Below are 27,291 nucleotides of genomic sequence, written 5' to 3' on the forward strand. Positions count from 1 at the left end.
TCCATTTAAATTCCAGAGGTCATGTTTTGACATATGTGTATTAGTTCGAGATAAATAATGAATTTTTAATACTTTTGTTAACTTTTGTTAACCTTGGGATCGTAAATTTGGTTCGACTCAACCGAAATTTCGACTCATCCAATTTCGAGTCATCAGGAGTCGAATTACATACATTTATATGGAACAAAGTTCGGGACCATGTGCAAACTTCGACTCATCCGAAATTTCGAGTCAACCGAGTTTGAGACAACGAGAGTTAACTGTATGTTAACTGCTATAGTTGTTCAATGAAGAACACAGCTGTAACAAATAATAAATTAACTATAAACATAACTAGTTTAAAAAATATTTAAAATTATCATAATTTTAATTGGTCAAATTAAATCAAAATAAACTTTCTTTTATTCTAGATACTGTTGAAATTGTTTTTTAAAAATTTGAAGGGGAGAAATTTATTACATTGAAAGCCATTTATATATTGGTTATATGACCATTAATATTTGTGTTTCAGTGGGAATTTATTGTTGATTGGAGCAGTTGGTGCTCACCTTACAACCTTGTGTAGACTGGCTCTCCATGTAGCTGACATCCCTATACATAAAATGGACACTTCCAAAACAAGCAACTTCTTTGATGGTCTGAGATCAGCTGTACGATTGAGTGGAGCTGAGAACAAGATACTCACAGTCATTTTTACTGTAAGTCTATTAAGTTTTTTTTTAAAGCAATCCTACCTCTTGTACACATTTGTGTCTGAGAAAATAAAATATTTTGTCATTGTCTTGTCAGTGTTTTTGGAGGGGAAGCCGATGAATAATCATTACCTTGGAGTTGTATTGTATTTACAAAATAAATATTTTTTGAGCATTTTTTGTTTAAAATACAACTTTTAGTCTAAAATTAATCTATTATCATTTATTCACTAATTGGATTTGTTTATGCACTAAATATTTATATTGTAATAAAATTGGATATTAGTCAACAGAACATACTATTTCCCTTATTATCAGAGAAAAAAAAATTGAATAATTAAAATGGTTAATATATTTGTATTTCCCATTTATAAATCCAGAATTAAAACTAAAATTTGTAATATTCCTTGTGTTTAAAAAAAAAACCATGGGTATGGTCTTTTTAGTTTTAAGTAGACTTGCATGCTGCAAACACATTCACACATGAACAGGTTTTTAGTAGCATTGAAATTTAATTTTTCCTGTACATACTGCTGGCTAGAAAATTCAAATCCATACTTAGTTTGTACAGAGTATAGATTATAACAAAATGTTTCTCTTATCAAATTCCAATAGTTGTGAACATAAGTAGCATAGATTATCAATAGTTCAAGCTTTTTTACTTGTGAAAAATATATGAGAGAAAAACAAGAGGTTTTGGTTACCTATGGTAGATAAGGAAATTAAAGTGCTTTGTTGTGAAGCTGCTATATAGTTATATGGTGTAGATTTTTTCTCTGTAGTTAAGTGCATTCTGTTTTATCTGGATAAGTCATGTGACTTTTATTGTTCATAAGATTTTACCACAAGGTCTAAAATCATCCCTGTTCCTTCAAATAACTACTGTCTTATTCATTTATGAATTTACCTTTGATTTTATTTAATTGATGAGTCCCTGTCCCATTTCAGATAGTGAGTAAAAAATTAAAGGCTTTAAAAAAATGTATTATATGCTGATCTCTATAATGTACAATAATTATTGTATTTAAGAAGTTTGGAATTATTTTTCCTTAAAATTCAAAGATAGATTTACCGAAAGAATAAGTATTCAAGATTTGAATATATTTTTGTTTTATTTCTAGTTGAAGATATTATTTTGATTGTAGGCCAGAGATTTGCAAGATCCTGTTTACTTGGATGCCATCAATAGTCTTCTGATCAGTGGAGAAGTACCACATCTATTTACAAATGATGAAATGGAAGGACTATTACAGGTATTGAATTAATGGACTGACTTCTGTTAGAATTTTTCCTTATTTTTCTTCAGTCTTTGTTCATGGCGAATAAGCTTTTTTTATAGAAATTGTCCAGGAAAAAAAGACTGAAGAAATCATTAGAAATGATAAATTTGATTTGATTTTTGATTTCTGGGTGTTTTAACAACACTTTTAAGAAACAGATTTAGGCTATTTCTTGGTGGCAAGAGTTTATTAGTGGAGGAAGACGGAGTGCCCAGAGAAAACCATGACATTCGATAGGAAAACTGACAACCCAAGTCAATTAAGATTGTAGTCCAGTGCCTCTGCTCACACAGGGTTTGAACTCACAACCTCAGTGTTGACTGGCTAGTAATTACAGTAGTAACTACTTAGACCACTCTGCCACCGAGGCCCTGATAAATTTGAATAGATGTTTACAGAGTTAACTGAATTCAATTGATCGTAGACATGTAGAATGTTAAGGACAATTCCAATAGATCTGATTGCTATGTGGGATTTTGTGATATTAAGTTTAAAGGAGATTTTGTATCATTTGCTTTTGCTTTTTGAAGTCATTTTTATCCCAATTTGGTATGTCTTTAGTACATAGTATTTGTATTTTGACAGGCCATAGCCCCAGCTATGAAGAGAGAGTTCCCAAGTATGTCTGTAGATCCGATGAAATTCTTTGTGGCCAGAGTGAAAAGTAACCTACACATTATTCTGTGTCTACAACCTGGTCACATACTCCTTGGAACAGCACACAGGTAAATATTGTAATGAAAGGTATGAAGGATGAATAATTTGATTTCCATCGCTAAATATGTTACTTATGTTTTAAACCTGATTGGATAATTGTGAACATATTACAGTAGTTTTGTGAGGAAAATTTGTTATTTTCTTTTGATTAGTTGCTGTCATTTCAATATTTTTATTTAGGACTTTAGTTGGTGCTCAGTAACAATACGACTGTTTTATAAGCACCCTAACAGTGTAAGTTTTAACACTGTCTTGTCTGTTAAGTTTTTTCCATACTTTTTCTGTAATGCTTCTAATTTTTTTCTTGTATATTTGGTGTGTTGTCATATCATAAACTAAACAGTTCCAGAATGACTTTGAGTTTAGTTTTAATTAACTGATTTTGCAGAAATTGTGTCCCTTGGAATTGGAAATGAGGACAGCTTTGAAATATTAGTGATTTTTTTTAGTGATTGTTTAAATGCACATGTGATTTGATGTTATTTTTTTTTATTTCAGAGAGTTCCCAGGACTTTTGAGTGGTTGTGCCATAGATTGGATGTGTGACTGGCCACAAGAATCATTATTAGGGGAGGCCTCATACTTCATTACAAGGTTTCAACTGACAGAAGAATTTGAAAATCTGAGGTAAACCATCACTGTATAATACTGTACAGAAGAAATGGCAACCAATATTATCACAGAGTAATACAAAAAATGAAAACAATGATAAAATAGGGTTTGAAAATATTATTTAAGTTTTTCCTCACAACCTAATTGTGATTAAAATATTCAGAACACTGACATTAAGAATTATAAACATTGATCATTTGTTAAATAATTACATTAGATGTATGTTTCATTATAATACGTTATTCTGATTGGGTAACTGCACATCACATGTTATTCCTTAAGCAGTTGTATCACACAATAAAACTTATCATTCACAATGACACGAGGTCCCATAATAAAGTGCACAGGTAAATTAAATAAAAACTTGATGTAAATCGTGTTTTCATGATCCTAGCTAAATAAATGTAATTATAAGTATTGAATGCTTCTTTTTGTAACTACATAGGGTTGTAAAAGCGTTGACCGTGCGCACATTTTTAGAATGAAGCGCTTCCGCGCTTCATACAAAATGTACTTCGGTCAACGCTTTTACACCCCAATAAAGTTACAAAAAGAAGCATTCAATTCTTAATTATATCTTTCAAGTTGTTAAACATTATTTGACATCTGAAAGCATGAAATATGTTAATCCTTGACAAATTATTCAATTGCAATGACTGTTAATATATCAATTTTAATATAAATAACAGGACACAAATAAATGTATAAATTGGAAGATCTTTTAGTGAAATTTGTATTTCAGGCTTGAAAATTCAAATTGTAAAGGTTTTGGAAATCAATATATTGTCCCATATAACAAATTTTTGTTTTAAATAATGTTAAATTAGAACTGTTTGCCATTCTGAATGTTGTGATACACAAAGATAGTTGATTTACATTCAGAACATTGCAGAATCATTGTTACTGTCTTGTATTACCTCTAAGGTGAACTTGAATATTGAACTTGAATATTGAACTCTGAGTGTCAAGCTCTGACTGAAATCATGTAATACCAAATTTGGACCTTTATATAACAACATATGATTTCCTTTGTTTTAGTGAGAGTATAACGACTTGTCTAGCTAACATCCATAGTTTTGTACTGAGAGATTGTCGCCAGCTTCCATGGGCTGGAGACTTAAGTCCTGAGATCACCATTAACAAGATCAAGGTCCTTGAGAAGAAGAAAGAGCAGTTTAAAGTAGAGGCTGTTAAAGTTCCCAATCTGCCTTACTCCAAGACCATTCTTCATGAAAGAATCAAGTAAGTTAGAATGGGAATGTGATAAATTACAAGTATAATGTTTAATGTAAAAGCAAGTAGATTTGGTATGAATGTCAATGAGACAACTATCCACCAGAGATCTAATGATGTAGTTGTAAGTGATTTAAGGTCACTGTACAGCCTTCAACAATGAACAAAACCCATACTGTAAAGTAAGCTTTTAAAAGCCTTGACATGACAAAATATAATACAATCCAAATGAGAATAGGAACTAAGTTTTCTCAAACTCAAGATCGTTTTTCAATTAATAAAAACCAAACTATCCTAAATATAGGATCAATTTGAATAGGTAAATTTTACTATTAAAATGACCTTTAGTGAAAAAAAAGTCTTCAAAAATACCAATTAAGCATGCCGGATGTGTGTTTGTTGACATAATATGCCACAATTTTCAACTTGATTAAAAACAGATGGCCAAATCAGTTGTTGGCCCTCAGTTGTGATGGTGAAGAGCAGTGAAATAAAAAAAAAATCCTAAATGTTGTACCAATTCAAATTAAGGCCATCATGATCAAATCATCACTGATTGTAGTAAAATTGTTTCAGCAGTAACAATAACTATATGCTTTATGCTGATTTTGAAATTTTAAAACTTGCTTATGTTCACATCTATACAAGGAGTAGGTCCGGTAAGGGCCGATTTTGGCCCCAAATTTCAGTTTCATCTAACGAGATATTTAGGACACTTTTTAAACACTTAAGTGTCTATTTTAATTGATTCGATTAGTTTATGTAAAAGATTTTAACTGATTCAGTCATTAAAAACGCTCCGATTGAGGCTTAAATATGAAAAATCTATCAAATATGTCAAAAAACGTCACTTTTCAGATGGTTTTCGTCAAAAATGAAAGTGGCCGCATCCATGTTCATCCTCAACCTTTATATATGTTATGTATTATCATCAAATACAACTTACATTACAATATTATGAATGAACACGAATGCGGCCACTTTCATTTAAGACGGAAACCGTCTAAAATTTAACTAAAATGCTATAATTGTGAAGATTTCAGTAATTTAGCATGACTTTATGATGTTAGTACACGATATATGTGCATTGTATTGTCAAAAACAGCACATATTTATGTAGCAGAAGCATTCTACTTTCCAAAAAATAGCTAAACGATTACATTTTCACAATTTTGCAAAACTGCTTAATTTTGGGGCCAAAAAGGGGTCTTACTGAACATACTCCTTTGTGAAATCACAAAAAAGGAATTGAAAATGAATGTCTGTAATTTTTTAGGAACCGTCACAGGAAGGATGGTGACCGAGCTAAGAATGAAGTTTATGTAGGACCTACGACTTTCAGGAGATTCATGGAATGTTTTAGATGTTTGTATAATACCAAGTCAAAAGTTAGAACACAGGATGTAGAACAACTTAAGTAAGTAAAGAGAAAGTTGTCAAACAACAATAAGAAATATTTTATTCAGATTAATGATATGCACATATTTTAAGGAAATTAATAATGTAAAAGTGATTTGATAATTCATCTTTGTATTGGCATTGAAGATTGGTAAGATTTTTTTTGTATCTAATTATAAGATAATCTTCTGTATCAAATATGTTTTCTGTTATCTGGTTTTAGAATTACAATATTTTAATTATTCCAAAACAAGTACAAATATTGTATTTGTAGAATTTCCATGATCAACTAGACTTTAAAATTAGGAGATAACTGTATTGTATTTAAAGCTTGGCCTTCGTAAAACGTAGATTTTACTGTTGCAAATTGAGTTTACCTGGCACCTGGCAACAAGGAGCGGAGATAGGTAAACAGATATTTGCAACAGTAAAATCAAGTTTTACGAAGGCCAAGCTTAAAGTACAATACAGTTATCTCCATTATAATGCAACATATTAAAATAAATTTCATTTAATAAATATTTTGACTTAAAAATGCCATAAATGAAAAAGTCTGTGAAACTGTTGCATCGTCTTTAGCATCAAAGTGAATGAATGTGACTATCTTGTTTATTCTTTGAGAAATTACATACCCAAAAAAAATCAGTATTCAAAATGGTGGCTTTTTTAGTACTGACTGGTACAACGTGGAATCTAACCCCTCAAAATATTTGTCAATGTCCAATGAAAATTATCGTTACAAACCAATTGCATTAGAATAGAAGATAATTTGTGTATGGTTATCATAACTGTTAAATCTATTGTAGGAAAGTGCTGTCTACATTAGACCAAACCAGATCAGATGCCAAAGTAATGAGGAAAGCCATTAAGACAATAAGTGGGAAATTTCAAGATGCAACAAAGAAAACTGAGGATTTACTATATAAACTTACAGCAAAAGCCACAGCATTGGAGAAACTGAAAGCCAAAATAGGACTGAGTAAATCATTAGATGCTCATCTTCACCTTACAGAAATGTATGCTGAATCAGATGAAGAAGATGAACTTTTGGAACAAGGTAACTACAGTATATTCTCCCTTACTTCTGAGTAAATCATTAGATGCTCACCTTCACCTAACATAAATGTATACTGAATCAGATGAAAAAGATGAACTTTGGAACAAGGTAATTACAGTATGTTATACTTAACTCAGTGGGGGATTCAAGGGGTTCAAGGGGGTTGGAACCCCCCCCCCCCCCTGTTTTTTGACAATCAATGCATTTGGTTGAACCCCTGCCTTTTATCCTGGATTGCCCTTTTAAAAATGGCTGGATTGACCCCTGTTAACTTCATTGAAAAAAAAAAACCAAATGAGTATTGTGTTATCTTCTTTCAGATCTATTAGATATTTTCAAGGGCATTCAATAAAGTTCTTAGCTGCTGAAATGAAAACTAGAGAAAACAATAGGAAAACCTAATGTGATTTATTCTACAAACCAACTGGGATTTTGCATGTACCAACTATTTTTAAAGTACATGTAGGTCTTTCATAGTGCCATTATAATTGTCATAAAGATGTTTATGTAACCACCACATATTTTCAAGGGTATTGGAATTCGTTGTTTTGTAAAAAGTTTGCATGCCATTCATTGAAAGTATGGTTCATCTATCCTCACGAAGTCCATGAAATTCATGCCAAGCAAATAATTATGAATCCAAAATCACTTGAATTTACAAATTGTATTTTATGTTTTAACAGAAGAATATGATGAATATGACAGAAAGTTTGATAAGATGATGGAACTAAAGTTACAAGATCGACAAGTTAAAGCTAAAGAAGACCATGTCAAAGCTAAGAAATCTGTAGATGAATGTAGACAGAACTTAGAGTATGCTAAACAACAGGTCAGTCAATATAGACAGACTTGATGAAACTAAACAGCCAAATAAATTAATTTAGTTAAAACTTATACTACTTGAAACAACAAGGGTATATTGACTATATTTAGTGTACACCAAACTACAAGGATGTATTGGCAGAACTTGGTGTACACCAGACAACACCTAGCAGCACATCTTGATTCAATAATTTGAATAATGTAGCTTGTCTAAAATGATGCTGACATTAAAAAATCTTAAAGAATAAAGAAATACATAATTACAAATTTTAATGATGGATACTGAAAACCTACAAATCAATCCTGAAGTTTAAGTTTAGCACATCAATCTTAACATTGCTATTCAGATAGTAATATTTATTATGCTAGGTACTACACTGGAAGACCAAAGTTGACCGTGGCTGTATAGAAAGAATCCGTCAGTTTACTAATCCACCCCTGTTGGTTGGACAAGTAATGGAGATGGTTATGATGTTGGTTGGTAAGAGACTACCCTCACAGAGATTGTACGAGCCTAAGGAATCAACAGGAAAGGATGAAATGTCCAGTAGAATGTCTTCCAGTTCCAGCAGTACCAAAATGCTAGGGGTTAAAAAAGGTATATATCTCAAACATAGTATAATGTCTGTATATGTATCAAATTCTTTATGCAATATTTATCTAGATATTTTTTGCAAAGTTATCTCTAACAGGAATTGCTATCATTTATAATCTAAATTGCATGTACCCAATTTATAGTTATTCTTCGACTCCTTTTTCCTTTTTGTCAATTGCTTTATAGATCCCTTGCATGTCCAACAAAGAGCTTTCATGTTTAAAAAGTGTTTAGACAGGTATTTTTTATAGTTATTGTTACAGTTAAGATAATAAGAAGTTAGGAGGAAAGCAAAAGTTTCGATACAGAACCTTTATATAAACACATCTTCCTATATCTACAAACATCAGGAAATGTGAGCATTGATTTCAATTTTTTTTTGTGTAGAAAAGTATTTATTAGGTAAGTGACATTTCAAAACATTGGAACATTTTACTGATCCTCCGGTGAAAGTTTACTTTGAAATTATTACATGCATTGGTACATATATTTGGTATTACAGAAATGTTGACATAGATTGGTGATAATGGTTAGCAGTTTTGATGTTTTTTTTTCCATTTTTACACTGTATAAGGGTACATATTAACAACAACAGGTAGCACAAGGGTTTCCAGGGATATGAATATTTGCTCAGTTTTATTTTTCTGAATTCATGTATTTCAATCCTACATGGTAATGTTGTATTTGCTCAGTTTTATTTTCTGAATATATGTATTTTATTCCTACATGGTAATGTTGTATTACAGACTGGGTTTCTAAATGGAAATTAGTTTCACAACGTTCATTAAAAAAGGGTAAAGAGTAGAGAATTGTTGTCACTGTATCTATTCTCAATATTTCATGAGGCTTTGGAAGGGAGGGGTCAGAAATAATGACATATGACAGTTAAAACTTTGGATAAAATGATGGGTGATTTTCAAAGAAATTCTGTTTTTTAAGGATTTTGAATAAATATACCACAATCAATTTGAGTAAATGAGATAAATGATTATTTTTAAGTGAATAAAACTACACCTTCCATAGTCTCAGTAAAATTGATATTTTCATTTGATTTTATTCATACTTGTAGGATGTAATTTGGATTGCTTAATGTTTAATTTGTATATCTATGTCATATTCAGTTTGTTCATTTTATCTCTAAGGTCAAGGGGTTAAAAGAATAATTTTCACACTTTTGTATACCGTATATTCCTGCACCTGAGTATAACACGCAGGGACAAAGACAGAGAAAAAAACATGCGGCTTATTTAACGATTTTAACGGTAGTTTATCCTGTCAGGGTCCATTGGTATTGAGTTGTGCCCTAAATTTTATTCCTAAATGATCAGCCTTTTTGGGATGAAATATTTAACCTTACCCGTCCAAAGCCTCATAAATAAAAAGTTGCATGGAAATATATAACTCTTTTTTTCTATTAAAGGGAATTAACTCTTTTTATAAGATTTGTTACCAGGACTTATGTTAGATGTCGTTGTGTGCTAAACTAAGATTATAAAATGATAGACAACTTGATATTTGGAAAACATTTTGTAATTGCTAATAATGATCTTTAATTAGCATTGACCCTATCCTGCTTTTAATTTACACTACATATATGACATTTTTAATCATTTTTTCATTAGATCCCAAAGAAGGTATGGTAAACACCAAGTGTAACATGATATATAGTTAATTCCTAACCCTTGATCATTTCTCTGCTCTTATTTTAGTGTAATTATCAAATATATAGATATTTCTCGTAGAATGCTATGATTTTTTTACTACTTTTTCCTCTTTGCACATTTCAAAAAAATATATAGCCAACACAATGCCTTTGATTTCAGTAATCAATATTAGAATGATTTGTTTGTCCTCCAGATCTCCTATACGGTTTACCACAAATATAGATATCTTGGTTAGTGACCTCTATCCTTAGATCAAATTCCTGTTTGAAAAAGGGGTTTAATTAGTTTTACACTAGTAATTTTTTTGGGCCCTTTATAGCTTGCTGTTCGGTGTGAGTCAAGGCTCAATGTTAAAGACCGTACTTTGACCTATAATGGTTTACTTTTACAAACTATGACTTAGATGGAGAGTTGTCTCATTGGCACTCATACCACATCTTCTTATATCTATTAGATAGTTCATAAGAGGAAAAGAAAATATTGATTTCAAACACCTGTTATAAAAAATATTTGATATACCTAACAAACAATGAATTTATGAAAATATTTATAACAATGAAATAGCAAATTCAAAACCAAAGAACAAAGTTTAGTTCTACTCAGACTAGGACACTTCAACACTACATACCATAATAGTGTCAACAGAATCCTTAGTTTAATTAGTTTAAACATATTTATTTATAGTGGATTGAGAAACAAGTTTTGCAACTTATATTAATCCCTTTCCACTTTGCGGGTGCGAGTGCTGCCTTGTAGCGGCATTAGCCTGCTCTTTTTTTAAATCTACAAGGGTGTCTTTAATGTGCAAGTGATATGGCTCTCTCTTAACACGGGTCAGCCATTTATCGTCCCCTTCCGACGGACTATCATCATTTCCTCAAGAGCATACTCGCAAATGGTGTCAAGGGAGAGTCGAAAATTCAGTCCCTGAAATTTTCATCCCGGAACGGGAATCAAACCAGGAACCTTTGTGTTAGTACAGAATCCTAGTTGGGTAAACATGATTATGTATTGTTTATACCATGGCGTTTTGAAAGCCAAGCATTGATTTGATCAATGAATTACAGTGTGTACCTTTTATGCCATCTTTCTATCATAATGTGTTTCTATCTTTTGACTTTGTTTTACTCTCTATATAGATGGACAGAGATCAGGTAATACTACACAACCCATATTCCACAATAATGTGTATAATATCACGATTTGTAATTTGTAGTATGAAATTAACATGGAATTTTTTTGGTTCATATCCTTTAATTATGGGGACTATAATTAATTTAATAAATGAACATTTTTTTGTGCAGCATGTAATTAAACTGCATAAAAAAAACCAATAGATATATCTTCAAAATAAGGAAAATAACAGATAAATCTTTGTTGTCCTTCACACCTTATTTATGGCAAAAATACCAGACTTTTCCTGTGGTTATTTTGAGATGATAATTGTTAAATTCATGATGTAGTCAATCATTTTTATGCTGGTTAGATTTTTAAAGCAGTCACTGTCTACATTATACCATAATGATAATTTCCATGTGAATAGTCTGTCCACACAATTATAGCTGTATGAGTAATTCTTGCATAGTTATTACTTAAAGATTAAAAAGCAGTTATTTCATGGATAAAAAAAAAGTTTTTATAAGAGGCAAAATATAATAAAACATACTGCACAGTTATATATCGTTACAAATCTAAATTTAACCTCTATATATACAATTAATTTACCCGGTAGAGTCACAGTTAATATTGCTAATACTTCAAATGACAAGCTAATACATACATAGAATGTACTATCAAATATTTTTCTTTCAGTACAACATTTAACATAAGTAATATGATTTGAATTTTCACAGAAGTTTCAGGGTTACAGTTAATTGCAGTGAGTGTGTAGCATAAAGTAAAATCTTTGGTTAGTTTGCTTGCAAGTTTAACAATGAACTCATTATTAGGTAAGGGATACTATTCTGCTTTCAAAGTAGCATAGTCCTACAGACAGATATATTGATTATCTGTCAGACTAGTCTACTCTATAAGGCGGGTAGTTTACCTAACCTAATAATGACTTCACGGTTCAGCTAGGAAGCAAGCTAACCAAAGATATTACATCTACCTACACACTCAATGCAATCAGCTGTAATGGCCTTCAGGTCATAGATACATTCTAAAAATCTGGAATACATTCAACAGTGTCAAAGGATCTAACACAAGATTATCACACAGGTTACATCCAAATATATATACAGAGGAAACTGTTAAATTACAAAAAAACAATAAAAAATAAACAAATTTTATAAAAAGAAAACAGGTAAAGCAAATAATTATATATTTTCCATTTAATTATATATGACACCAAGAAACTTTAACTTCTTCAAACCAGCTAAACCAATGTCATATTTTCTTTCTTTCTCAAAAATGTATAATACTTAAATCAGTTGGAATGTTTTAATTGATTGTTTTTACAGGTAAAAAAGATGGAGGCTTTGACCGTGCTCAATGGAAGAATATCCAGATGACAATGAACGATTCTCAGAAGTTTGTTGACATGTTACACAATGTACCATGGGAAGATGGTTTAATGGACGATGTCCTTAGAGGTAGGTATTACAAAACATGTATAACAAAATGTCAGAGAGACAGTAACCCAGAAAACATACAGCTTGTTGTCTAATAGAAACTGGTAACCATCCGATATTTAACCGGATTTTTGTGACAAAAATGTGGGTTATTGATTTGGGGATGTACGGCAGGCAGCCAGGCAGTCGGGTGGGCAGGCAGGCGGGTGGGCGGCAATCAAATGTTGTCCGTACATTAACTCATGAACCGTTCAACCAAAGCTTTTAAAATTAATATGTTGTTACTGACAACTAAATGAAGGTCAAGTTCAATAATGGCGATTTTGACTTTTACCGTTCAGGAGTTATGGTTCTTGAAAGATTGAAAAATGGAGTTTCCAGTCGTGTCCGTGCATTTACGCATGAACTGTTCTACCAAAGCTTCCCAAATTTTAATATATTGTTACAATGTACTGATGACAAAATGGAAGTCAAGTTCAATAATGACGATTTTGACTTTTACCGTTCAGGAGTTATGGTTCTTGAAAGATTGAAAAAGGGTGTTTCCAGTCGTGTCCGTGCATTTTCTCATAAACCATTCAACCAAAGCTTTTGAAATTTTAATATGTTGTTACTGATACAAAATAGAGGTCAAGTTCAATAATGACGATTTTTACTTTTACCGTTCAGGAGTTATGGTTCTTGAAAGATCGTAAAATGGCGTTTCCATTCACGTTGTTGCATTTACTAATGAACCATTCAATCTAAGCTTTTCAAATTTAATATGTTGATACTGACTACAAAATGGAGGTCAAATTTGATATTGACGATTTTCACTTTCAGCATTCATCAGTTATGGTTCTTGTGATATTGCCAGGACACAAATAAATGTTAATATATCCGGTTTACTGTCGTTGTGACAGCCTCTTGTATATGATTAAAATTTAAATATTTAATTGTAAAGTGCAAATTGATATCATGCTGAATTAAACAATAAGTGCAACTATTATATGTTATCAAACACTTGTAAAGGTTATGAAATTGAAAGCAGTAATTTCCTGTCAGTTCGATTAACAAAACAAATCCATAGTTATTCATTCTTTAATTTGAAAGAAATGTTAGCAATGTCTGAAAAATCATAACAATTTTAAACTGTTGCCTTCCTTAAACTGTTCTTGGTTTTTTTTTTAGTTTTAGTTTTGCAACTTATATTAATCCCTTTCCACTTTGCGGGTGAAAACTGGTAAGAAATTTACTTAGTAAATGTGATGAAACAGCAATACCAGTTCATTGATGCTATGAATGTAGTTTGACATGGACAATTTGAAAAGGGACACAAACTTTTAAATAATCTCAAAATGACCAAAATTGTGTGAAAAAATTCCCAGATCCTTGTAGATGAGCTTTTTCACTCCTGTTGTTTGCCTTTTTAACACAATGTAATGTAAGCTTGATTTTTGTATTTCCAGCTGTTGAAAGTTACCTATCTGCCAACAAGGATGGAAACCTTGGTGTTACTGGGGAAGGAACATTACTTGATCATGCTCAAGGTTAGACAATATTATCAATAGATTTAAATATCAAAAGAAATGGTAGTGTCATGCCGATAACAGGTTTCTACAATAATAGAACCACTCCACTCAAATTATTCACAATCTATTCTCCCTTATTGAATGGAAATTTTCTTATTTCCTTAACTCTGCTACATGCATTATTTTATATTTTATCTTTACATATGAATAACCAAACAAAAGTAAGGATAAGTGCAGAAAACTTATTTCAATTCAATTGGGATCAATTTGGTATATATTTTTGGCTATAATAGATCAAATACAGACCTATTATAAATGTATCTGTGTTATTTGTAGACGTTCAGTTTACTGCCAGGAAAAGGTCTCCTTCACCAGACAACACAAAAGGTATTACCATAGCTGCAGCCAAATATTCCAGTGAGGACTGTGCTACTCTGGTCCAGTATACCATAGCTATTGTAGAGTTCTCCAGACTATGTGGTCCCTTGAAGGGAGCCTTGGAGAATTTACATGGATTAGAGAGAGAGATAGAAGAGAATGAGAGATTACAGAAAGAAAAGGAAGAAGAAGTAAGCACTTTATTCATTGATATGAAAACATTTTCTATTGTCTTGGATACTGTCTCACCGCTTTAAAGCACAATATTTATTTTTCAGTTTCACTGTAAATCATGGCATGTTTTTCATTCATTATGAATCAGTTTGTAATTTTATAGTGTTAAACAAAAAAAACTTTTATGGGCAAACTTAGATTAAGCTTGAACTCCTAGTTGCTTTCTTCTCCTGATACTATTATAATTACATGATCACCAAAATGATGATAGACTGGCTATTTCTATGGACTTCTATTATATGTGTTTTGCTCTGAGTACAGACAGCATAGCGTCTAGTGTTATGGACTTGTCAATCTCTTTGATATGTATTTTGTGTACAAATGGCATAAAAATACCTTTGAATATCTTTGGAGAGTATATATTAAACATCCACAATTAATTTATTTAGGAATTAGGCCAGAATCAAAGAGAGGTAATACACAGTATATATATCATGTTGTATATCTTGCTGAATGATAAATATTGCATTCATGTTTACATGTATATATCTCTTGTTCAGTCATTCTGGAAAGATTGACTTCTGTACATTCATTGTTTAAAATTTATCTATTTGTATACATGCAGTAAATGTTATATTATTTGTTCTAACAAGTTTGTTTGATCTGGTGATGGACACATCCGCAGAGTTTATTTTTGTTTTCAATCACCTTTATTGTCTCCCTGCTTGGAGGTTCTGACAGCAAGACATGGTTACCTTTTATGTCTATGGAGGTTTTTTAAGTTGAATAAATTCATCATTTCTTTTTAAGAAATTACAAACTTTTAATGGAACCATTAGATATTTCAAGAATGTTAAGTTTTCTCATCTGATTACGTAAAAAATATCAATGCATATAAAAAAAAATTGTTTGTATGAAAAAAATCAAAATCAGAGAATAATTTACACAACACGTTGGTCACATGTTTATCATTAGGAGTTCACACTTACTTAATCAGAGAATAATTTACACAACACGTTGGTCACATGTTTATCATTGGGAGTTCACACTTACTTATTCACAAGTCTATTTAATATTTAGAGAAGATTAAGAAAGTTACTTATGAAAGAGGTAGCTATATATAGTTTGAAAAGTGGACATTTTTTTTACCATTTTAATGTTGAATGGACTTCAGTGACCGCATGATGCTTTCTCTTATAAACAAACTAAGGCATGAAATTTATAGGACTTAGCATGAAGTCCTCCTCCTGTGACATACTGATATATACCTTCTTATGGAAGTGAAATGTTTTCAATGAATCTGTGTTATCACAACCAAATTGAGAACAACTAACCGATTTCAGCACATGGTGTGTGTTTATTTAACTAACTGTTTATAACTAACTTTTAACACAGATCTCCAAAAAGCTGAAACTTAGTAGGAAAAGAAAGGTTTGTTGTAGGAAGAATGTTATATCAGTGTTTGAAATAGGACAAATATGATGTTGATCGATAAGGCTTTCCTATATCACTTATGAAAAGATTGTGTTAGACTATTGTGGATTCATTATTATTTGTACAATAACAATTTTTCTGAGTTTTAAAGTTAAAGGTACAAATACAAATTAAAATTTAATTCAAAGAAGGACACATTTTCTATCAGCTTGCATTCAGACTTTTGCAAAACCTCAATGTCAAACATCAACAAAAGTACAGTTTTAAATTTTTCTAAATGCTTAAAAAAAATGGTTCTTATGAAAATTTAATGTATCCACATCAACTACTCTATGAAATGTGTAAGAAATATATTTTTTAAAGCTTATGAGAGGGGATCCATGTCCTGGCTCTCAAATTTTAATGGACAGTTTATTAGATTTTGTATCAAAAATAAATTGATAAACAATCATTCTTTCTTATAGATTTTTTTTGGAAATAATAGAAATCTATATTTGTATTCAGTCTTTATAAAATTTTGATTCAAAATGAAAAAATCGCTATAATTTTTATTTATTTTGACAGAAAGGTCTTTAGATTCAAAAGTTATACTAGATTGTTTTTATGATATCAGCAATAATTGACTATTTCAAACACTGTTCATGTAAATCTCTTATGTTGTATCACAGATTATTTGCATGACTTGTCCATGTTTGTAGATTTCTTGACGTTAAGTCTTCTGTTTTGTTTTTGTTTGTTTTATAATTAATATTATGTATTAGTTTACTTATAGGAATGATTTTTAAATGTATATTTGAAATAATTGTTGACAACTGTAAGATCAGATCTAAATTACTTAAGATGGATGTGTATTTGAAAAAAACTGTAGACATAATTTGATCTTCCTACAATTTGTATTCAGGAAATTACACATCTGTAAAAAAAGGTAAAAAGTCATCTTGAAGAAAGTTTGCGTTCTTAAACATGGACACAGTTTCAAAAATATAAAGAATACCTAGAAGAACCTATTAGCAAAGAACTAAATTCTTCAAAGTTTATGAACAAAACAAAACTACAATTTTTGAACACTGATGAGTTTACCATCATGTCTACAATACAATTAAAGTACTTGTACTCCTGTTATGTTTTTCAATTAATTTTAAATAAATAAAAACATACTTTTGATTAACATTAGTTTTAGAAATTACTTGAGTTAGTAATTGTCCAAAATATTTTACAGAGCATGTTTGCTACATTGAAGGTATCAATGTTTTAATTTCTTGGACTGGTGTTTTTTGATATTTTCTTTTATAAAGCTATTAGCTTTTTGTGGGAAAATAGGATTTATCTTGAGTTAAGATTCTTTTAAATGTATTAAACTTTATTTCTCTATTAGTAAATGTATAACTGGAACCCATATTTTGTGTACCTACATTTTTTTAATGTACCAAATTTTGATGTAGTTTATAACCTCCCTTTCCAAATAAGTAGTAAATTAGCATGTTATTATACATGGACTGTAGTTATGATAAAAGTCTGTAGTGGAATTAAAGCATTGTGGATTCAGGATTTATTGGTAAGAAATAATGATCATAATAAAAATCATTACAAGGTATTGTTTTTGAATTGTATGAATTTCATGTTTTGTTTATGGGTTATTTTGCTTTCAATGATTACACGACATTCATTATATAAAATAGAAATGTCAATCTTATTGTTTGAGCTCAATAATTGGCAAATTTATCGATGATAGAAAAAACAAAGGCACTTGAAAAAAAAATAAAAAATTTATGAACTAATGTACATAAATAAGATTTCTCACATTAAAGATTCTATGCCCAGTATAAAGTCACACTTACTAATATAATCTCTGTTTATTTTTAGCTCACCTGGCCCGAAGGGCCAAGTGAGCTATTCCCATCACTTTGCGTCCGGCGTCCGTCGTCGTCCGTCGTCGTCCGTCGTCCGTCGTCGTCCGTCGTCCGTCGTCGTTAACTTTTACAAAAATCTTCTCCTCTGAAACTACTGGGCCAAATCAAACCAAACTTGGCCACAATCATCATTGGGGTATCTAGTTTAAAAAATGTGTGGCGTGACCCGGTCAACCAACCAAGATGGCCGCCACAGCTAAAAATAGAACATAGGGGTAAAATGCAGTTTTTGGCTTATAACTCAAAAACCAAAGCATTTAGAGCAAATCTGACATGGGGTAAAAATGTTTATCAGGTCAAGATCTATCTGCCCTGAAATTTTCAGATGAATCGGTCAATCGGTTGTTGGGTTGCTGCCCCTGAATTGGTAATTTTGAGGAAATTTTGCTGTTTTTGGTTATTATCTTGAATATTATTATAGATAGAGGTAAACTGTAAACAGCAATAATGTTCAGCAAAGTAAGATCTACAAATAAGTCAACATGACCAAAATGGTCAGTTGACCCGTTTAGGAGTTATTGCCCTTTATAGTCAATTTTTAACCATTTTTCGTTAATTAAAGTAATCTTTTACAAAAATCTTCTCCTCTGAAACTACTGGGCCAAATTAATCCAAACTTGGCCACAATCATCTTTGGGGTATCTAGTTTAAAAAATGTGTGGCATGAATTGGTCAACCAACCAAGATGGCCGCCACGGCTAAAAATAGAACAAAGGGGTAAAATGCAGTTTTTGGCTTATAACTCAAAAACCAAAGCATTTTGAGGAAATCTGACATGGGATAAAAATGTTTATCAGGTCAAGATCTATCTGCCCTGAAATTTTCAGATGAATCGGTCAATCGGTTGTTGGGTTGCTGCCCCTGAATTGGTAATTTTGAGGAAATTTTGCTGTTTTTGGTTATTATCTTGAATATTATTATAGATAGAGATAAACTGTAAACAGCAATAATGTTCAGCAAAGTAAGATCTACAAATAAGTCTACATGACCAAAATGGTCAGTTGACCCGTTTAGGAGTTATTGCCCTTTATAGTCAATTTTTAACCATTTTTCGTAAATTAAAGTAATCTTTTACAAAAATCTTCTCCTCTGAAACTACTGGGCCAAATTAATCCAAACTTGGCCACAATCATCTTTGGGGTATCTAGTTTAAAAAATGTGTGGCATGACCTGGTCAACCAACCAAGATGGCCGCCACCGCTAAAAATAGAACATAGGGGTAAAATGCAGTTTTTGGCTTATAACTCAAAAACCAAAGCATTTTGAGGAAATCTGACATGGAATAAAAATGTTTATCAGGTCAAGATCTATCTGCCCTGAAATTTTCAGATGAATCGGTCAATCGGTTGTTGGGTTGCTGCCCCTGAGTTGGTAATTTTGAGGAAATTTTGCTGTTTTTGGTTATTATCTTGAATATTATTATAGATAGAGATAAATTGTAAACAGCAATAATGTTCAGCAAAGTAAGATCTACAAATAAGTCAACATGACCAAAATGGTCAGTTGACCCCTTAAGGAGTTATTGCCCTTTATAGTCAATTTTTAACAATTTTCATTAATTTGGTAAATTTATGTAAATTTTTACCAAATATAGTTCTCTGTTACTAATGGGCAAAGTTCATTATAGATATAATTGTAAGAAGCAAAATCGTTCAGTAAAGAAAGAACTTCAAACACATCACCATCACCAAAATACAATTTTGTCATGAATCCATTTGTGTCCTTTGTTTAATATGCACATAGACCAAGGTGAGCGACACAGGCTCTTTAGAGCCTCTAGTTTGAATGTTTAACTGAAAACAAAACTGTTTTTTTAATAAAGATTTTCTTATTCTTCAATCATACTTTCATACTTTTTATTAGAACCTTCCTCAAGTACTACAATAGACACATTGCTAGACAAAAGGTTTTCTTCTGCACCACTTGTTTATTAATAATGACAAACAATTTCTCGTTGTACAGCAAGGAGATGAGGAGACCAAACGTGACGCCACACCTGAACCTGAACAGGAATACACGGCAGATGATCTTTCCAAACTACAGGACGACGTCAATAATCTACAACAACAGTTTGATCAATCTGTCACAGAGAAACATAATCTGGAAACAGAATTAACATCCATGAACCAGAGGCTGAAAGCTGCTACAGACCTTATTGACAGGTAATCATTTTGAAATATAGTTCTTTGGATTCATTATGCTTGGGATACCAGTTTTATTGATTTCTTTAGGTATAGATAAACCCTGTATTTAGATGTTCAATGAAGAATACATTTTCTATAGCCTTGCATGCAGACCTTTGAAAAACCATGAATTTAAATTTCTGACATTCTGAAATATTCTTAATCCCCAAAAGTAAATGTCCACTAAAATAAATGAATCCACAGTACTTTGAACTGAAAAAAAGTATAGCCAAAGCTATCGTCATACATGAAATTATGATACAAATGTTTGATTTGATAATTGTTTTAATTATAAATTTTACAATAAATTTTATCATAACAGAGTGGGCCACATGCACTCTGCGTAAACCAACATTTACAGATAGTTAAAATATCTTTACTTTTATTGTAGTAAAAGTATTAAACTTTTATGATCTATGTTTTTACAGAATTATGCAGATGTGTAAATTGATTGATAATGAGTTGATCTTATTGTTTATTTATATTATAGTTTGTATGGCCAAGAACTTGAATGGAGAAAATTTGTAAAGGAGAATGACAGCAATGATTTATTGTTAGCCAACTGTATCACTGCTGCTGCTTTCCTGGTCTACTGTGGCTCTGCTAATATGGATACAAGGTACCAAAAATAACATCCAAATTAGATATTCTTGTTAATCTTTAGATGTAAAATGATACTTCAATGAAGTTAGATGGATCCACCTAATTTATATACTATAAATTTTCTAAAATTTTCTGAAAAAAAGAATCAAATACATATGTATAAGATTAAATCTATGATTGAGACATATGCATGAGATGATACAGTCAGAAGACTACATATTTCTATGAAAACTATTATATAATTCAAAATGTGGGGTTAAATTGCATCCACCTGTCTGTCCTTAAAAATTTTAATATTTTTGTCTCACTTTTCTCAAAATCCATGGAACAGAATAAATTCATTCTGGAGATAACATATTTTTCTTGCATTTTACTACATGTAATATATATTGTACAATTCTGTATTTTTTTATTGAAGGAAAAGAATGGGAGAATTTTTCATGCAAGTTTGTGAACATCATGGGATGCCCATGCCAAACAGGAAGTTATTTAAAGAGTTGACATTGGTGGATTTCCTCTGTAAACAAGTAAGCAGGAAAATTATTAGAATATTTTTTACCATTCTCTTCTCATTGAACTAATAGTATTGGTTTTTTTTCACAGACATTTCATAACATATAATTATTTAAACAGGTAAATTAGACCATTTTTAAACAATTAAGAACTAAATATATCTTTTTAAATGATAAAAAGGTAAGACTAAATTAAAATTTCAATGTTTTTTTTTGTTTTTTTTTAGCTTGACCTTATGGAATTGGAGATAAAACAGTTACCAACCACACCACTGATGTTAGAGAATGCTGCTTTCCTGATGCAAGAAGACTATGTGAATGCCTGGCCATTGATCTGTGATCCGACCAGTAGAGTGTTGGATTGGTTGTATCAGTATAAAAGAGATAAAGGACTGGTTGTTGTTCGATACAGTGTAAGTAAAAAATATACTCTTTTTCACCTTTAGTATCTCCAAATATGTAAGTCCAACTTTTCCCAGGTTCTACTGAATGTAATGACTTCATAATTGGCCCGCACACTCAAAGTGATTAGTCGTCATATGTGAGAGCTTTTGAGATCTGCCAGACACATATTGATTGTTTTCTTTACTATGTCGAGTATGCTTAGCATGACATTATGTTTGGTCTTGCAGAATATATGTAGTTTCTGTTTAAATGTATTCACAACATTTATACACTGTGGGTGATTTAGAGATTGAAGATTGCATATTGACCTCTAAATCGCCTTTGTTTACTTTTGTCATTGGATGCTGCCTTATATTGATATATACCCAACATCTCCTTTTATTCATTCACACTGAATTTGTCAAAAGGAAGAACTTTTTATATCTTACTCTTTATTCCCAAGCATTACAATAAAATTGAGAATGGAAATGGGGAATGTGTCAAAGAGACAACAACCCGACCATAGAAAAAACAACAGCAGAAGGTCACCAACAGGTCTTCAATGCAGCGAGAAACTCCCACACCCGGAGGCCCCTAAACAAATATATATACTAGTTAAGTGATAATGAACCCCATACTAATTTCCAAATTGTACACAAGAAACTAAAATTAAAATAATACAAGACTAACATAGGCCAGAAACTCCTAACTTAGGACAGGTGCAAAAATGCAGCTAATGATTGTAATTACATTGTATATAAGAAATTTCATCAAAATATAAATCAAATATTCCTAGCATTGATTTATAAAATACTATATGCAGGAGTTGTAATTTGTATAAAATATTGACACTAGTTTTGTATAATGTGATGTAGCTACTACTCTTTTCATTACAAATGTTTAACATACAAATTAAGATGTACAATACTTTTCTCTTTTAGGAAATAAGATCTCAGTTTGAGAATTGTTTAGCAGATGGTAGTCCATTATTTATAACAGACTGCGACCTTGCAGAACTAGCCAATGACAAGAGGTTTATTGATGCATTACAGAATTGTTCACAGTTTATCCATGGGAAAACTAGATTTAAAATTACAGTAAGTTTTTATAAAAAAAGATCATTCAAGAATATAACTATTTTTAAGCAGTTTGTGATCAATCATTATTATTCATGCACTATATTGGCTATATTGCAATCGCTGTGTCTGCTCGTCTGTTCAACAAACATTTCTGTGACAATTTTTTTTTCTCAGAAATTTATATAGTAGAGTAACTCAATTCATATCTGTTAAACAGCTTAAACTTAAAAAAAATTCTTATCCATTCCTCCAATACTATTATACAGAATGGCTGAATATTTGGTTAACAGCTCGAAAGTGATGATCTGATTGACACATACTTTCTGTTTTCCGATACTTTGAAATATTAGTACACTTTTTATAACAATACTATGCAAGAGCATATAAATATATAATGGCGGCTTTTAAATACATATTATGTAACTTTATACATTTGACTGGTCTTGAAAATTGGTTTCAAATGTTTTCTATGTTTCCACAGGTTGAGGACCATGAGGTAGAGTGTGATCCTAAGTTCAGACTATTCCTCCACACTACAGTAGAACCACACAATGTACCACAGACACTGGCTGCCTATTGTACAGTACTGTACTTCCAACAGAGCAGACATTGTCTAGAGGTTGAACTAATGGAAAGGTTTAAAGCCAAGAAGGAGAAATCAAGGAGTGAAGAGGAGAGACAAGCTCTTAGAGTGGTAAGTTGAAACTCAGAAAAGAAAGATAAAATATGGATCTTGACCTGCAACACATAAATAAGATTTTCCTGAAATTGAGAAGAGATTTTGTTAGTTTTTGCTATCAAATTGTTTTAGTTGACTGTCACAATCCACATATAAGAACCTATTACTTAGAGTGTGACATGAATTTTGCTCTTGGAAAACTTCTGATTGTAAAATTGTCATTGACAACTAAAATGCCAATTTACATTAAAGAAAAAAATACATCTTAGTAATTATTTAAGAGATGCATTTTGATGAATTGAGTCTAATAAGTAATGCTTATAACATAACAATTAAAAGACAAACTTTTCTCTTCTTTGAACAATTTCTATACCAGAAAAAGAGATAATTGAACTGATTTCTGTTCTTTGGTTTGGTTATTGTCTCTTAGACACATTATAAAACTACCATTTTCAAAACCTTTGCAGTTTATATTCAAGAAAAGAAAACCAAATTATAATAAAGATGTACGGATGGAAAACTGTTTGCTTTCTAGCCTCTCTACTAATTTCATAAAATAACATTTTTTAGGAGAAAAAAGAGAATATGATAGAGATGGAGAGATTAGAGTTTCGTCTGAGAGAGAACTTGTCTAGTGATGTCAGGTTGATGAATGATTTACCTGCTACAAAGAAAATGACAGATCTAAAGAAGATGTATGATGAAGCTGTTGACAGGTAAGAAGAGAAAATTACCATCATTAAAATACCAGTAATAAATTTATTTGTGTTAAATTTCTGTCCTCCTTTACCGAAAATCTAAGGAAGTTTAATTAGTAGATTAAGATTTATATCAAATTCCTGTCAATTTCAAACATATCAAACAGCCTAAGTTCACTGTGCTATTATAAACCAACCTTCATAACAATCGCAAGAACTTATACATAAAGCTTAAAAAATTGTTTCAAATGTAAAATGATAAGCTTATATTAAGATTGATTGTTTGATTTTTGTAGTCAAAGTAGAGTAGAAGAGAGACAAAGTGAACTTACAAAGAACACTGATACCAACAGGAACGTAGCCGTCAGAGCTGCTGTGTGCTTTGATGTAGCTCAGTACATGAGAGAAGTCAATGCATTGTATCAAATATCATTCACCCAGTTCCTTACATTGTTTGATTATGCTATTACACAGTCAGAACCGTAAGTTAGCCAGTTCTTTACACTGTTTTCTTATATGCCAGTCATTTATCTAGTTATTTTTAAAATTATTTGATTACACCGTTATGCCACAAGGAAATTTGGTCATTTGAACTAAATATGTTATGACAAAGTTACAAGCAAAACTTAATCATTTGCCCAGGGAAATATTCAGAAATGTAAGTCAGTTTTCAAGACCCATAATAACAGTTTGGTTATACCATCACACAATAAAAAAGTTATCAATTGTTCAGTCAATAAGTAATAGTGTTTCTCACAGTTAGAAATTAGGGCAAATCTGCCTGTTCAAATATTATTGAGGCAATTCCTATCATTGCCTAACATTTATCTTAATAGACCATTGGAACCATTAGATTTTCTTACATACTTATACCCTGAAGTGGTTAACATAAGATGTTAATTTTCTAAGTCAATAAAAATGAGGGAGAAAAAGAAACAAAATGAAGAAAATATCTTGAAATGCTAGTGCTGTATGTGAATTGATTACTCCAGATATTTTTGAACAAAAGAATCAATATCTAAAAGATTTGTATTAAATTCCTATTATATTAAACGGTAGTTGAATTATTTTATAGGTCTCAAGATCAGGCTATGATTGATAAAATCACATACACCACACATAACTTTGTAGCCAGAGGACTAATGGAGAGGGACAGACATCTCTTTTCACTTCTCTTAGCTATTGAGGTAAGTTAACATGTATAGAGTTTTAAAAGAGGTCTATCTGGATGCTCTTTTTGAATCAGTCTTGAGTTTTGAGTATAATATAAAATGTGTAGCCTGCTTTATTCTAGTCAGTGAAATATAAGGATACTGAGGTCAAAATGATTATGGAAAAGTAAATTTGAGAGTTAAGAGATTTTATTATCTCCCCTTTCTATATATACATTAGGTTATAATTGATTGCTTTATTTACAGGTTGAAGATTCCTTAGGCAATGTTGGAGTAGGAGAAAGAGAATTCCTTATCTCTCCTAACTATGGATCTGTTGTTATGTCAGCTTTAGGATATACACAGCCTACTGATAGTAAAATTCTACAACAGAAAAATACATTTGCTTGGATGCACGAAGAACAGTTCCATAATCTACAGGTTTGTGTTATTTTCAAATCTGATTTTAAATATTTTTTTTTGAAGTAATATAACATTTTATATTACAAGCTTGCTTATGACATGATACATTTACAACTTTCTCAGACAGATTTTGTTTACTGTTACTTAATAAAATAAAATTTGTTTGATGACTTGAAATGAATTTAAGTGATACACAATGTCTAGAAGAAACTATAGTTCAGTTTAAGCACATAGACCTATGATTAATTCAGATTTCTAAACATAACAAAAGTACTCTGTTATGGTTATTGGTTGCTGAAATATCTAGGGTAATCTGTGTCTACATTATTTGCTGCAAAAACAAATTTGTGACATTTTTTAGGTATTGGCTACACATTTTGAATGGTTCCAAGACATGTTTGATAAAATGCCAAAGGACGGTCGTGAATCACCATGGCGTAATTTTGCTGATCCCCAAATCACTGTGGCAGGAGAAACTCAGCCATTGCCAGATAAATTTGATGAACATTGTAAGAACTTGCAATGGTTGTGTGTGATGAGGGCTGCCCGTAGTGATCGACTCATGCAGGCATCCACACTGTTCATTAATAGAGTACTAGGAAAGAAGTGAGTAGAATTACTACCCTCAGTAACTTAGTTAAAAAAAAATTTATTTTTTACCCAAAATGTTATTTATGTTCTTTTCTCAGAATGTAACCAGATTGCAGCTAGACACTGTGCTTTGTTATGTTGACTTTTATAATTTCATTTGATATTCACTTTTGTGCACTCAATACATTATAATGTTCACAGTTATTCACTTTTAATATCTTAATTGATTGTAACTATATAATATAGAAAAATTGATGTAAAAGTGTTTCTAATATAAAAAAAGTTTCAGGAAAGTCATGCTTATAATAAAAAATATTTTTCCTGGTTTTCTGAGGAATTTTACAATGAACCTTATTGTCTTTTTAGGAGTGCGTATCTGAGAAATAGGAGACCAACACTAAATAAATTCACCCATTATCTTTTCACGTAATGTCTTAATTAAACAATGGATCTAGACAGCTTAGTGCTATATTATGTACAGTAGTTAGCTTTATATTATGGAACTTTTAAAGGGGTCAAACACTTTCATTCCTTCTATTGTTCATATGGAAATATTACTATCTTGGTAAATTTAAAAACTTTGGGAAATTAACTTAAAACCAACACACATTAGAATTCTATTTAGAAGTCATTTCCAACTTACATAAAGTATTTCTTTAGCAGGCAGGTTTTTTTCTTGAAAAAACATATGCATCATGAACTTTATTATGAAATATATCTATTTTTATGTAATATGATATATTAGCATAGTGTATATTACAATTGTTTAACCTTCAACGTTAATTATTAGTGCTAGTCAATTTTATAGTTATATAGTAAATTTTAAGATATTGATACATGTATTTTAGAGTAGAATGGATATTTCAGTTGTTATAATTAGACTGGCAAAATGAAACACTCAAAATATTTAGAAAATATTGGCTTAAACTGCCAGAGGA

At 31.1% G+C, this 27,291-nt stretch overlaps 1 protein-coding gene across 1 annotated transcript in view; it reads left to right on the forward strand.

Moving 5' to 3' along the window:
* The window catches only part of LOC143048076 (uncharacterized), a 112,723-nt gene that overhangs the window by 66,481 nt on the left and 18,951 nt on the right, over window positions 1-27,291 (forward strand). The window contains exons 64-91 of the mRNA XM_076221517.1: window positions 512-698; window positions 1,838-1,945; window positions 2,558-2,697; window positions 3,188-3,316; window positions 4,340-4,543; window positions 5,811-5,951; window positions 6,739-6,989; window positions 7,673-7,818; window positions 8,181-8,409; window positions 9,153-9,200; window positions 10,029-10,040; window positions 12,533-12,664; window positions 14,092-14,172; window positions 14,491-14,723; window positions 15,156-15,179; window positions 16,102-16,137; window positions 20,013-20,212; window positions 20,724-20,852; window positions 21,255-21,363; window positions 21,576-21,761; window positions 22,674-22,829; window positions 23,293-23,505; window positions 24,061-24,206; window positions 24,485-24,670; window positions 25,264-25,375; window positions 25,607-25,780; window positions 26,124-26,368; window positions 26,720-26,779. Coding sequence (XP_076077632.1) covers window positions 512-698; window positions 1,838-1,945; window positions 2,558-2,697; window positions 3,188-3,316; window positions 4,340-4,543; window positions 5,811-5,951; window positions 6,739-6,989; window positions 7,673-7,818; window positions 8,181-8,409; window positions 9,153-9,200; window positions 10,029-10,040; window positions 12,533-12,664; window positions 14,092-14,172; window positions 14,491-14,723; window positions 15,156-15,179; window positions 16,102-16,137; window positions 20,013-20,212; window positions 20,724-20,852; window positions 21,255-21,363; window positions 21,576-21,761; window positions 22,674-22,829; window positions 23,293-23,505; window positions 24,061-24,206; window positions 24,485-24,670; window positions 25,264-25,375; window positions 25,607-25,780; window positions 26,124-26,368; window positions 26,720-26,779 — 4,017 coding nt within the window. The remainder of the gene's footprint in view (window positions 1-511; window positions 699-1,837; window positions 1,946-2,557; window positions 2,698-3,187; window positions 3,317-4,339; window positions 4,544-5,810; window positions 5,952-6,738; window positions 6,990-7,672; window positions 7,819-8,180; window positions 8,410-9,152; window positions 9,201-10,028; window positions 10,041-12,532; window positions 12,665-14,091; window positions 14,173-14,490; window positions 14,724-15,155; window positions 15,180-16,101; window positions 16,138-20,012; window positions 20,213-20,723; window positions 20,853-21,254; window positions 21,364-21,575; window positions 21,762-22,673; window positions 22,830-23,292; window positions 23,506-24,060; window positions 24,207-24,484; window positions 24,671-25,263; window positions 25,376-25,606; window positions 25,781-26,123; window positions 26,369-26,719; window positions 26,780-27,291) is intronic.

This window comes from Mytilus galloprovincialis, chromosome 10, assembly GCF_965363235.1.
Source record: "Mytilus galloprovincialis chromosome 10, xbMytGall1.hap1.1, whole genome shotgun sequence".
Classification (NCBI taxonomy): Eukaryota; Metazoa; Mollusca; class Bivalvia; order Mytilida; family Mytilidae; genus Mytilus; species Mytilus galloprovincialis.